Source organism: Triticum dicoccoides, chromosome 4A, assembly GCF_002162155.2.
Source record: "Triticum dicoccoides isolate Atlit2015 ecotype Zavitan chromosome 4A, WEW_v2.0, whole genome shotgun sequence".
Taxonomy (NCBI): domain Eukaryota; kingdom Viridiplantae; phylum Streptophyta; class Magnoliopsida; order Poales; family Poaceae; genus Triticum; species Triticum dicoccoides.
In genome coordinates this window covers 4,101,518-4,115,339 of record NC_041386.1, presented here as the reverse complement: position 1 = coordinate 4,115,339, position 13,822 = coordinate 4,101,518, and the positions used below count along the sequence as shown (strand labels likewise).

The 13,822-nt window shown below is 48.1% G+C and overlaps 2 protein-coding genes across 2 annotated transcripts; both read right to left on the bottom strand.

The window, feature by feature from the left end:
• Window positions 1-7,367: 7,367 nt before the first annotated feature.
• On the bottom strand, window positions 7,368-9,553 carry LOC119284523 (40S ribosomal protein Sa-2-like). The gene is made up of 5 exons (XM_037563643.1): window positions 9,293-9,553; window positions 8,764-9,026; window positions 8,456-8,653; window positions 8,151-8,337; window positions 7,368-7,744 (listed from the first exon to the last, which is right to left on the bottom strand). Exons 1-5 carry the CDS (start codon window positions 9,435-9,437, stop codon window positions 7,611-7,613), a joined length of 927 nt encoding a protein of 308 aa, XP_037419540.1. The 5' UTR covers window positions 9,438-9,553; the 3' UTR covers window positions 7,368-7,610.
• Window positions 9,554-10,226: 673 nt separating this feature from the next.
• LOC119284522 (eukaryotic translation initiation factor 3 subunit K-like) lies at window positions 10,227-13,475 on the bottom strand. The gene is made up of 8 exons (XM_037563642.1): window positions 13,246-13,475; window positions 12,422-12,478; window positions 12,285-12,335; window positions 12,131-12,193; window positions 11,568-11,618; window positions 11,405-11,471; window positions 10,891-10,973; window positions 10,227-10,680 (listed from the first exon to the last, which is right to left on the bottom strand). The coding sequence occupies exons 1-8, from the start codon at window positions 13,351-13,353 to the stop codon at window positions 10,480-10,482; spliced, it is 681 nt and encodes a 226-aa protein (XP_037419539.1). The 5' UTR covers window positions 13,354-13,475; the 3' UTR covers window positions 10,227-10,479.
• Between the last annotated feature and the right edge of the window lie 347 nt (window positions 13,476-13,822).

Sequence of the window (13,822 nt, the reverse complement as noted above, 5' to 3'; positions counted from 1 at the left end):
GTATTCCTTTTCTGCGAAACACTGAAATAGGCAAAAAAACAGAAACTGGCAGTGGGCCTCCGGTTAATAGGTTAGTCCCAAAAATAATATAAAAGAGCATATTAAATCCCATTAATTATTCAAAATAGATAATATAATAGCATGGAACAATCAAAATTATAGATACGTTGGAGACATATCAGGGCGCACCCCCAGGGCTGCGGTGACGGTGAGAAGCTGGCTAGTGACCCGACGCTTTGCTGCTCCATGCAACTTGCGGGCCATGGCCGCCGGGTGGATTCATCATCCCCGCGCGAGACGCCTCTTTTTGTTCCGCCATCGCAGCCCTGTCGCGGGCCCTCTTAGCGTTGAGCCTGTTCCGTCGGTCGGTGGTGACAGCCTCCCGGCACTGAACCTCCGCCTTCCAGTCGGTGTTCGACATGCCCGGTGGTTTTACCGGTGGCGCCCTCGACTTCCTCAACTTCAGCTAGGTGGCATCGACAATGGCAGTGGCGCGAGGGGCCGTATACTTCTTCGGTGGCATGGCGGGATGGCGGCTGGGTGGCGGGGTGAGGGAGGAGAATGGCGGGAGAAGAGGGGGGAATGGACGGAAATGGAGGAGAAAACTGGGGGCTCGGCGGGAAAAAGTGTCGTCTCTCGCCGACACAACAGACCCACGTGTCTTTTTGCTTCGATCGGCACCCCAGGTGACCCCCGGGGGCTTGGGTTCGGCTCGGGTTCGCCAGCTACTATTTCGGTCCAAACCGGCGATAAACAAGGTCCTGAGGGCGCAACTAGGCCAATTTTTCAGCGTCGGCGCTAAGAGCACTGCGGCATGTTGGGGGGCAAGTGGAGATGCTCTAATAGCTAGTGGACACCAAAGATGCTCAAGGCTGCCAGGTACCTGCTGGACTTCCTAGCCGCTAGTGAGTTTGGCACTAAGAGCGTCTCCAGCCGCGCCCCCAACACGCCCCCCTCAGGCGATTTTTTCGCGTCGGCGCCCAAAAATCGGCCCAATCGCGTCCTCAGGGGCCCTTTTTTGCCGGTTTGGGCCGAAATTGGCATCGGCAGACCCAGGCAGAACCCGGCGCACTGGGGGCGCCCAGGGGCGCCGAGGCGAGCGATTTTGACGCGAACTAACTGTGGGCCCGTCGAGTCAGCGACACTCGCCTTGTCGTCCTCACAACGCCTCAGTTTCCTGCAGGGAATCAATGCCAAGGTTGCCGCCGGTCAGCCTTCCATTGATTCCTCACGTGCGACGCGGCGGCGCCCTCCCTCTCGCCACGCGTACACACGGCGCCGGACGGCTATAAAATTAACGCCTCCCCCTCACCTCTGACCACACCCCGCCGTGCTCTGCCTCTCTCTCCCCGTGTGCAGCCACCGCCGACGATCCTCCCCTCTCTCCCCAAGCCCAGCCCCGACGATGGGCGAGCAATTCCCCGACGATGCGGCGGTGGCCAACGGCTTCGGCCGCCGTTCGCTACACGGGTGGGAGGCGTATTTGCTCTTCGAGGCCAACATCCCGATGCCTCCCGACATACGCGCAGGGCCGGGCGGATGGAGGCTCAGCGCCGGTGGCGTCTCCATTCCCCCGCTGCCCGATATCAACGCGCGTGCCGACTACTTCGCCGACAAGGTCGACCGCGTGCGGGCATCGCTGACGGAGGAGCAGCGCGCCCTCCCGCAGTACGCCGTCGACAACCACGAGGCGTGGGCGGTGTACTTCCAGCACCGGCAGGCGCAGCGGCTGGCCTCCACCAACGAGGCGCCGGTGGCGGGGGGCACCAAGAACAGCGAGGGGCGTCGCCTATGGTGGGGCGCCCTCGGCCGCACGCTCCACGAGGTTCTCCGGCACCTCGAGGGCGGGAATGACCCACCGTTGACATACCCTGCCGCGATCGCCGCCCCGGTCCCCCGCCGGAGCGCGGGGTAATGGATGCCCAGGAGGTTCGGCTCCTCCTCGTCTTCCTCCTCCAGCTCCTCCTCCCGTTCCTCTTCCCACTCCTTCGACGCGTCGGCGGTGTTCGGCGTCAAGGCCGAGCCCGCAGCGGAGACGCCGCTCGGCCGGCGCACCCGCAGCACCGACATCGTCATCAACGAGGGCGGCGGGCGCGCCTCCTCCTCGGCTCCTCCCGCTACGTCAAGCCTAAGACGGAGCCAGGGCTCACCGCCGTGAAGACGAAGCCAGGGCTCGCCGGCGGCGTGAAGGAGGAGCTCGACGACGCGGTGGCCTTGAAGTGGGCGCGCGAAGACTGGGCGCGGACGGAGCTGGAGCGCCGGTGTCGCACCTACGAGCAGTTCGCCGCTCGGCGCCGTGGCCGCGACGAGGGAGGCATCGCCGTCCTCGACGACGGTGACGACGACACGCCGCCGCCACCGGTCCGCCAGGGCGACGCCGGGCAGGGGTCCAGCAGGGGCGGCCGCGTCAAGGAGGAGAAGGACGACAAGTACAACGGCGAAGATGGCGGCGAAGTCGGCGACCTCGCCGCGCTCAGCGCGTTCTTCGGCCCGTAGTTGTAGTTGTGGCCCTTTTTAAAAAGTACTTCACTTTGCTATGTATAAAAAACTATGTAGGTCGCCTAAGTAATGTCATGTTCGCCGAATTTTAGCCATATCTTTGTCCCGTTTGCCGAATTTTAGCCGAATTTTTTTAAAAAAACTTCTGAGAACGACCCTGAGACCGGCAACTGGGAACGCGAAAGCCCCCACGCTGATTTTAGCGCCGGTTCGTCTCCAGGTGACGCTTTTACGCGCTTCCTGGGGGGCAACGGCCGAAGATGCTCCAAGTCCTCCGTTGAGGATGTCAGTGTCACGGGCGGCTGCCCCAACGTGGGCTACCTTGTCATCATCAACGGCGCCACGTCGGGATCACAACGGAGACCAAATGCAAGATCAACCATGGGAACAACGATGCTCGCCAGGGGGAAGGACACCGCTGACCGCCGTCGCTTGGTAGGGATACGGACATACGGTGGACACATCGTTGCCTGCCACAGGAAAGACGTCGGGTAGAGGCGGGAAGCCGTGGAGGTGGGTAGGCATGCGGCCGGGGCCGGGCAAGCGTGGCCAGTGGAGGTGGGAGGCGCGCGGCCAGGGGCAGGCAGGTGTGTGGTCGGGGGTGAAGCATCACTGACGGCGTGGTCTCTGGCGGCGGCGGAATTGGGAACAGAGAATGAGAGAGCGCTCAGGGATAAGCAAGAGAGAGTGGCGTTTGACTGAGACCGGTTTTTTTTCGTTCAAAAGGTGACGTGGCGGTCAACAAGATCAATACCACTAACTGAGCCAAAAACGAGAAGAGTGTCGATTCCTGAACCGTGTGGCAAGTTTGGGGTATAGGTTTTCCGATTTTGAAGTTTAGGGTTGAATATTAAATCGAGTGGTTAGTTCACAGTTGTAGTGTGGACTTTTCTCGGCTCTGTTTTCGTCGAAATATTCAGGCGAGCAACGATATGCTTCTCAAACGTCAGAGCATCTCCAACAGGCGCTGAACGCGGCGCGTGTAAAAAACAGCTTTAGCGCGCGGCCATCGCCTGGTTTGGCGCGGCGCGCAACGCCCGCTCCAGCAGCTGCGCTAAAATGCAGCGCGCGCGACTCGCACAAACAACATATGCATTCGAAAACAGAAGCAAAAAGATCAAAACAAACAAAAATAAATAGTTCAATTTCGTTTATTACAACTCAAACAAACAGTTTATCGTTCAATACAACGAAAACAGAATCATCCGACGAACTCATCTACAATGTTGAATACTATGCTATAAATAAAAAACTACAATCAACATGCACGAAATTCATGAATTTTGAGCAATACATACCTTCTAGGCATTTTGTCGAACACCTTGCGGGCGCCGAGCGGCAGCGAGCGCGTGGGCGCTGTTCGTCGGAGGACCAACACGCGCGCGGGGCGACGGGACTAGAGGGGGGCCGGAGAAAGCACGCGCGGGGCGGGGATAGGCCGGGGAAGCGCCGGAACGATCGCCGGGTGGCGCGGTCGGCGGCGGCGGCGCGGCTGGATGGATGGGGATGGGAGGTGCGAGCGAGCGCGCGGGAGAGGGCGCAGCAAATAAGCGGCGCGCGATTGCGTTTCGGCCCGCGCACTGGACTACGTACGCCGCGCGCGCTGTTTTTGCGCGCCCGCTCGAGCAATTATTCCGATTGCGCGCGCGCTAAAACTGGGGATTTTGCGGCGCGACGCTAGTTTGGCGTGCCTGTTGAAGATGCTCTCAGTACATCACACAGTCACAGAACATGACACAATTGCTGGGTGTCTGGGTGATTTTCACCAAATCACATAGGCAGTCGAAATCTGCATCGATGAGAAACAAAGACCCTCAAAAACAAGAAACAATTATTTCTGAATAATCTCTGATTCAGGACAAGTTGAATCGAACACTGTGCGAAAAGGTCCCTTATTCAGTTGACTAGCACCACCCACATGTTAAGGCTAATTTACTCTTCCAGGTAAGGGGAACTAAACTCATGATTCAAAAATACCTACTTTATTACCAGCATTTCTGTTTTGACGATGTACAGTGAGGTGCTAAATACCTCCTTCTTTCTATGTTGGCCTTGCAGGAACACTTCTCCAGAGCAGAATTACCAATTAGTGAGTGTACTTTCAGAGCATACGCATTACACAGACTATGATTGGTGTACAGTATGTGCCAACAGTGCATGGCTTTCAAGTGCATTGACATGTATGCATCTCTTATTCCCTCCGTTTATTTTTAGTCTGCATGTAAGATTTGGTCAAAGTCAAACTTTGTAAAATTTGACCAACTTTGTTGAAGAAAGTATAAACATGTACAATACTAAAGCAATATGGTATGAAAATGAATTTCATGATGCATCTAACAATATTGATTTTATATTGTGAATCTTGATATTTTTTTCTATAAACTTAGTCAAAATTGACAAAATTTGATTTTGACCAAATCTTATATGTAGACTAAAAAGAAACGAAGGGAGTACAAATGATCATGCAGGTGAATGTTGTTGATTCAGGTTTTCTTTCATTCCATTGATAAACGGAGTTAGAACGAGTACAAGATGTGGTACAACACATGACATGGATACAAGGGGCGTGAATATGATGCCCGAAGCAGAGAGACATGGGATGCTCGGTCCAGTGATTAGCAGTTACATATATGTATTCCCATCTTGCCCTGCTTCTTTTCCTTGTGGTTCGTTTTTTTCTAATCTGAACAAGTTGACTATTGGGAAATGACAATTACCTTAAGATTCTGGTGTTCTAGCCTACTACTTGTGCAGCATGGAACAAAAGTGCTACTCCCTTGGTTCACAAATATAAGATGTTTTAACTTTTTTGTAAATCGGATGTATATAGGCACGTGTTAGTGTGTTTGTTCGCTCATTTCAGTCTGTATGTGGTCCATCTTGAAATATGCAAAAACATCTTATATTTATGAACGGAGGGAATATTAAATCTGCTAGTACTAAAAATTACTTAAAAATATTATTTGTGTTTGTCTCAGCCATTTATGCTTGGCACCCTAGAGTCTCTAGCTTCATGGTTAAATTATAGCTATAAACATTTTCTATTTGGAACAGAACTGTTTCTGAAACCTTGGGTTTTCATGTAGTGCAAGTCCACACTTTTCTTCTCCCCGGTTTTCCACTACAGCTTGTATTTTTCCAGGGGCACCTTTACAACTTGTATCGGTGGATAGTTTATGTCATCCATGCAATAAAGTTCATTGGTAATATCCTCAATTCCTCATACCGCCAGATGGAAAGGACAATCATATTGTGAATATTATGTTTGCATTATGCAGGATCTACAACATTTCCCTCGCCTCGATGTCAAAGTTATGCTACAGAATGAAGATAAGGAGCAGTCCAAACCTCCAATGCTGAACATCAGAATGCAAATGAAAAATTCATGGCATGCGCCAAGAGCATTTTCCCCTAAGTCCATGAGGTCAGTGACTATGCAAAATTACCATGACTTATAAGTCTCATTGTCAAACATACGGCATTGTATGATTGGATCAGACTGCTGTTACATAAGTTAAACTTTTGTCCCTTTATGGACTCAAATGCAAGATTTGTTTATAGTGATTTATAATGATATACTCGCCAACTTGTTTGTAACCCTCTCAATTTTTTACTACATCTACAGAGTCATATCACGACATCATGCCAAGTTTCATTTTCTTTAGACTTCATTTATCCTCTTTTAAAATCAAGTCATTTAGCTTCATTAAATACCTAGAAATCCATTAATGCCTTAGAAATAGCTAATTAAACCAAATAAGCTTATAATGATGTGCCTTCACGAAAATTGGCAACGGCTCCTAAGGTGCATATGCACCCATTGTCTAAATACACATTTTGGAATGTTGAAAAATTCCGAACAAAAATCCCACGTGTATATCCGGACATTCTATGTGCGTGCACAAAGTTTTCGGTGAAAACCGAGGCTTTTTGTGGCTTGTGTAAAAAAACATTTTTTTACGCTTCACTACAACTATTCATTTTGCATTTTTTTTATCTTTCTTACACAAGCCACAAAAAACGTCGTTTTTCACCGAAACTTTGTGCATGCACATAGAATGTCCGGATATACCCGCGGGATTTTTGTTCCGAATTTTTCAATTTTTCAAAATGTGTATTTAGACAATGGGTGCATATGCACCTAGGAGCCAAAAACTCCCATGAGCCAAAAACCCGAAGGGCAAACATTATCCATTCTAGACTTTCTAGCACATAGTGGTTTTGCTATGATGGAAGAAGAGACGGCCTTTCAGTAATTATCAGACTTCGGGTTCTTCGTAGTCCTACTCCCAAATTCCTTGAAGAAATACATAAATGCATCCTAGTCAAACCATTGTTCATCTAGGATGTATTCTGCACAAGTTTCTTCAAAGAACTTGGGAGTTTGATTACGAGCACAAAGACTAAAAAGCAGAACTTTAATTCTTCTTCTTGTTCTTCTTCATCTTCTTCCTCATATATTCCTCTTCCTCTTGGAGTTTAGGGCATCTGGCTTGAGATGTTGCCTTGCTTGTGTGTTGATGACTGGGCCATGATGATCCACGGATATGCCCTCGTCAAACCCTCAGAACAGGCATCTGAATCCTACATCCACAAACTGCCACTGCAGAAATGTAAACCCTCAGAACAGGCATCTGAATCCTACATCCACAAACTGCCACTGCAGAAATGTAAAGCCTCAAAACGACGCGCCACAAAAGAAAACCTTATTAGCGTGACGCATTCTACACGGTGCACACATTGGCACAAGTTGTGGGATACCAGGAAGGAAAAGGCGCAACGGTTCACAGCCAAAGCAACTTCGCTGGATTTGAGACACCAAACAGCAAGCATTGATACAGCCAGCAAAAATGCATAGAAACATCAAGTATAAGAACTGCAAAATTAAGACAGACAAGTTGAAAGCCAAACTTATAACACAACTTTCAGTCTCCCTCTCCCTCATCACAGTGTCGATAGCAGAGATAACAAGTTCATCTAGAAAATCCTAAAACATGGGTTTTTTGTCCATAGGGTAGATATAGCAGATCGCATCAGATTCTAGATATCCATTCATGCCTCACAAAATATGAACTTTAAGCCGCAAAGACATCTCAAGGGGACATCCTAGTCTACTCCCAGCCTTGAGCAGGGGGTTGCACCGCGGCGTCCCAGCCAGTAGCAGCCACAACAGGAGCAGGGACGGCACCTTCCACAGCAACAGGTGCCCCTGCTGCATCCCATCCATCGCCACCAGCAACTGGAGCTGGAATTGACAACAAAAGAAAGAAGATGTGATCAATTTCAGTTGTACAACAAAATATTCAACTAGGCCTTAGCATAAACTACTATAATTTTGGAATGGACACTGGAAACGTGCAATGTGTCTAACATTAGTCAAGACATCAGGGCAAACTGTTGGGCATGAACTTGTTATAAACAACATGCTATATTGAGTAAAGATGCCACTAATCAAATGCCAAGTAAACTACCACAAGTAATTGCATGTCTGATACTTTTGTGTTCAGTAACTAAAATGCCTTGCACCAACCAGATACATAATCAACCTAGGAAATAATTAGTACTACGCAAATGGCAAATTCATATCACCAAACAAAATTCTACAGAGTTTTCATACAAGGCAAATGAACTTTTAATCAAGGAGAACAAACCTTCAGCCATCGGCCACTCGCCACCAGTAACAGGTGGGGGAGCAGGCGCATCAGAGGTCCACTGGTCACCACCCCATTGACCAGCTGCTGCTCCGTAATCAGTGATGGCAGCATACTCTGGGGCTCCAGCAGCTTCATCCTCCTGCTCCTTGGCTTCCTCAGGGTCCCTGTAGAAGAACAGATCAACCTGCAAAGGGCAAACACATTAGCCTCACAAGCATGCAAAGAATACAAGACAGTCACAAAGCAACCCAACTACCCAATTCAACTAGTAGGAAACTGAAAGGTCTATTGAGCTGGCATACCATGACATCCCACTTGTGCCCTGGCAGGATGGTGCCCCTCATCTGCAGAACCATCCTGGCCAAGAGCCAGTAGAGGCAGCCAATGCTGTTCCTCCCCTTGTTGTTTGCTGGGATACCGATATCGACGTATCGCATGGGAGAGTCGGTGTCACAGAAGGCAATGGTAGGGATGTTCCCCAGAGCAGACTCCTTGATGGGCTGCACATAATCCAAGAGATTAATGACTCCATCATGAACATCGCCACATCTAACACACACACCTAGTATATACTACTAGTGGAGTAGTTTGTCATGGCAAAGAAATTCACCTGGTGGTCGGTCCTTGGGTCGGTGAGGATGAGCAGCCGGGGCTCGCTGAAGGAGGTCTGCATCTGGTTGGTGAAGGTACCAGGGGTGTGCCTCCCGGCGATGGCGTTGGCGCCGGTGTGCTGCGCGAACTTGAGGACGGCGCGCTGGCCGTAGGGGCGGGCGGACTGGACGATGATGTCCTGGGGGTTCTCGATGGCGACGATGACCCTCGCCGCGAGCTGGAGCTTCTCCCACGTCTTGCCCAGATTGATGATGTAGATGCCTAGGAATCACAAACAAAGAACAGACGCGTCACATTCCACAGTTCACCTCAAAGAAGAACAGAAGCATCAACACCAATAAGCTCCACGATCCGCAGCAGATCGACTCTAGCTAGCACAAAGCTGCCACTTTGCGCATGATGCCGAGGTAGTTCTACCGTCCAACAGCAAATCGGGGGCGCACGGGTGAAGGTAGATCCATGAGGACAACTGAACCTAAGCGACGCGAGAGCTCGCCAGATCAAGAGGGGTTTGAGCGTGGACGTACCGTCGGAGCGGCGCTTGTAGGCGTAGCGCTCCATCTGGAAGTCGCAGTTCTTGGTGCCCAGGTGGACGTCGGCGGCGAGCATCATCTGTATGTCCTGCTCCTTCTGGGACAGCGCCCGCGGGGCCTCTCCAGCCGCTGCCGCCATGGCTGTCGGGGGCTCGAGCGTCCGGGTGGCGCCGCGAAGGAGAGGAGGAGGAGGGAGGGGTGTGAGCGGCGGCGCGAGCGGGGGGAAGGGGAGGGGGCGAGGGCTCTTATCTGCGGCGCCTCTAAACCCTAGTCGGCTTTTGTAGTGAGATGGGATGGGAATGCTCCTTGGGCCCCCGTAGTGAATGGACCGGCCCAGGTGACCATACATATGGCCTGCTTTCTCCTTCTCCCACGAATTTACTTTTTTTTTTCGTCTTAAAAGACGAATTTCCTTTTTTGGCTATTCTTTTTTTAAAATCCAGATGAATTTTCAGAGTCTTTTTGTCAGTGACAAGTATACGTGTCAAATTTTTGTAGGTGACACGGTCGAAAAATGCATATCTGACAGTGAGAATATAATCTTTTACTATACTTTTTATAATAATTCAGTGACAGCATTTTCGACTACATTGGACTGAAAAGTTCGATCAATAGATTAACAAGGGAACACATCCATAGCATTTGCATATCTTCGTTAGATTCCAGCAAGCATGCTGTGGAAGATAAATTTGTGCTGGGGAGCAAAATATAGGGATGCAAGCTGGCATCCCGCTTAGCCCCACGAAATCAATCAGCTAGTACAAAATAAACTAACTCTATCAAACAAAAGCTACAACTAATTTTAATTTTGTATACGAAGCAGGACGGATCCGGGCGCCGCTTTGGATCCCTAGCAAAATACATAGTAGATGAGCAAAAAAAATGCACTCATGAAATTTCAGTCAATTGCAACATTCGACAGGAAAGATGCACTCATGAAACGTCAGGCAATTGCAACATTAGGCAGAAATGCGTAAGAAAACATAATCTGGTACTCATTTAGCTAAAACAGGCGCATCCGATACTCCGAGTGTGTCAAAATGCGGTACACCATACAAGAGAGGATACAATTTCCAAGACTAGCTTCTTCACTGGCTCAAGTTCTATTAAACCCCCTCGGTGGGTCTGGGTGCAGCCGAGACGACAAAGTACTTGATGTCAATCTGATCATGGTTGCTGGATCAGCTCAGGATGGGGAATACGCGGGTCACGTGCTCGAACGGAACAGTGTCGGCTGTGTTCTTCTTGAGTTCGGGGTGATTGAACTCGTTGCGCGGAAGGACAATCAGTTGGGAGCGTGCACCCTTCTCAATGACCCATCCTGAGTTTGCAGCATGATACTCCATAAACTTGTCCAATGCAAGCCCTTCAATGTTGATGGCCTGGAAAAATAAGTGGCAGGCACATCAGCAAAGAAACAATCCATGTATGCAGACAGTAAACCCAATTGGATAAACAGCATTATTTGGCTGATGATGATGCCTTAGGCTGGTATAAATAATACTTGCAGCTATCATCTAATATAATAATCCTTGAATTGACATGAGCTCATAACGAAAGCCTACACAGCATAATAAGGATACATGTCTTACCTCGGCTAGAACTGGCCTGGGAACTTTCTGGTATGTCAAGGAAAGCACATGAATCGCATAGCTTTGGATTGCCTGCTCAAAACCTGCCAAAAAAAACTCGCTATGTCATTAACACTTCACTTTTAATTAAAAGACAAAGAACTCTGTAGCGATTTCCAGTTTGGATTTTAAAAATTCTAGCCTTTTCAAGTGAAAGAAATAAAAATAGGAGATGTTGAAGTTAATATAAGACACCTAGTCAGCTATTTGAAATAAATATGCCATGTAAATGCATACTGAAAACAAAAAGGCTAATGAAAAGGGGGGCTCTGCAGAAACTAAGCTTCTTTAGCAAATACAGTAAACCAGAAAATCTGCACTTGTGTAAATCACACAAGTCTGATAACAAGGACATGGTTCAAAACTATGGAATCCTATGTGGGAACTAACATTCATTCACAAGCACTCGTACTGCCAATGCCTACCAACAAGCACTAGTACTGCCAACGAAGCTCCAATGTCTCAAGATGTATACCTGGTACAACATCCAGTATGTTACGGCTCTTTGATGCCTCATCCCAAAACTGGCGGAACCTACCAGTCTGTAAGCGGATTAATCAAGGTTAGCAGTCAATACTCAATACAGGCTAGTTCATAGGCATCCATAGATTACTCAGTTCTGCAGAGAAAGTGTGTACCTCCAGGTAGTGAGACAGAACTATCAACGTCTTGAACTGCTCCTCCATTTGCTATAGTAAAGCGCATAAAAGTCAACACCACGTAACAGCAGAACAGTTCAGAATATTTTAAAAGATGCACAACTAAAAGGTCACAAATACAAACATCTCACATCTTATACATATGTACAACTAATTTGTATTGTGCAATATTAAGATGTTTCAGTGACCAGAAGGGATACTTCCTTCAAATCAAAATGCGCATTCCTTAAAATTATGCCATTGATCTGCAAATGAGCTTATACTAAATAAAAATATGCTTATTCCATCAACTAGAAATCCGCAAGTAATTATGATAGTGTGCATCTCCAGGAATACAGATATGACATGCTCCAAGGCCAAAGTAACAATCATCGACGATGACAAAACGATCAATTAACATTCACATCTAAATCGACACTTTAATTTTTAGACACTCCTAAGATGCATGTTTAATAGCATTTGCTTGAGAAAATAACAAATATAAAGGGGACGATAAAAGATAGATTACACAGAAGCAGGGAAGCAGGACAAATTTCTCATACCACGTGTTCAGGAATTAAGAACAAGCATAGGCTGAAGTCAGGGGCTGGCATTGCCATGAGAGCCTGTCATCAAAACAACATGTGTGGAGGTTGAGAATGAACCAACAAAAGGTGGTATTCAAAAAACTGTTATAACCATTAGTTGTTCTCTGACCTTGATCAATATGCGGGCTACAATTTGTACGCTCAACCTTTCTGGCTCAAACTGCAATAGGAAATCAATCATTTATGCATACATATAATCGAGGCATAATATGGCTAGAAATGGTTCATATGCAAATGCGATTTTACCTGGTAAAGGCGTAGAAGGCTGAGATTTGCATCCAGGTTATATGTTTTAGAAGAAACCTAGTAAAAACGAGATATATTGTTAATTTAAGAGGATCGAAACATGACATAACTTATGGGGTGTCACACAAGAATAGCATGCTTGTGCGCAATACACAGAGCCTAAAAGCAGTTTATTCAAGCATGTTTCTGTAGATTTAACAGGCTGAACAACCACTGTATCAATCAATAGATTAAGCGTGTATGTATGTGTATCATCTGCACAAAAGCTTAAGTTTGCCACTTCATGATCATAGGCATAATCTTTGAGCAGAGATCCACCTCTCCATCCATCCACCATTGTATGAACACGTGGTTGAGGCTGAGAGGGAGGTATTCAACCCCTTCAGAGTTCAGACAGCGATTGCAAATTTAATCTGCCTATTCCCATGGCAGCAAAACACAATTTCCTCGGCAATCCCTCTCTATGACCTTCCAGACTACAAAGTAAGCACTGTAACTTAATTCACGCTGATGATCAACTGATAAAAGTTTACTACTCCGGGCAACTTAGTACACTAAAATCCAGAGGCAAAGACGAAAATACTGCTAAATTTCTAGCACCTGCACATTGCTACGAACTGCTTCCATCTGACAACGCCGCACGGTTTAGCACGCCAACCAACCAACCAACCGATTTCGCGACCGTTCCATCGTTGACACCAGACGGCGCTAACGATTAGCGCAACCAACCACGGAACCTGCCGGCTGAGCCTTTCGCGAGTCACGCAGACCAACTACATGGACGGAACTGGCAGGGGTAAGCGCGCCCCAGGGCTAGGGTTTACCTGCTCGTTGACGAAGACCTCGAGGTCGTTGAGGATGTCGGGGTTGTAGGGGTTCACCGCCACGAGCTCCTCCACCGTGTAGGTCTCCGCCGGCTGCTCGTTCGCCATGGTCGCCGGAATAGGGAACCCTAACGCGCGCTGGATCGGCAAACCCTGGGAGACGCGAGCGGGAGGGGAGAGAAGTGGCGGCGCAGAGGGAGGGGAAGTGATGGCTGGAAGGGTTTCCGGGTTCGCGTGAATTTGTCTCTTTAGTCCCTCGGTTATCCGCGCACTGACACGCGGCAAATGCGTTGGTGTACTCACAAGGTTATGATATTATACATGTGCCCCTCGATATTTACTTGTATTTCCGCAAAAGTTGCATTTACACGAGTCTACTCGCTACGTTTCTAAATATAAGTCTTTTTACATATTTCAATAAATAAAACTATATATAAATGTACTTAGACATATTCTAGGAAGTAGATTCACTCATTTTACTTCATATGTATTGTAATCCTTTATTGAAATCTCTAAAAAGACTTATATTTGTGAATAGAGGGAGTACGATGTACTCGATTGTCCATCTCAAGAAAAG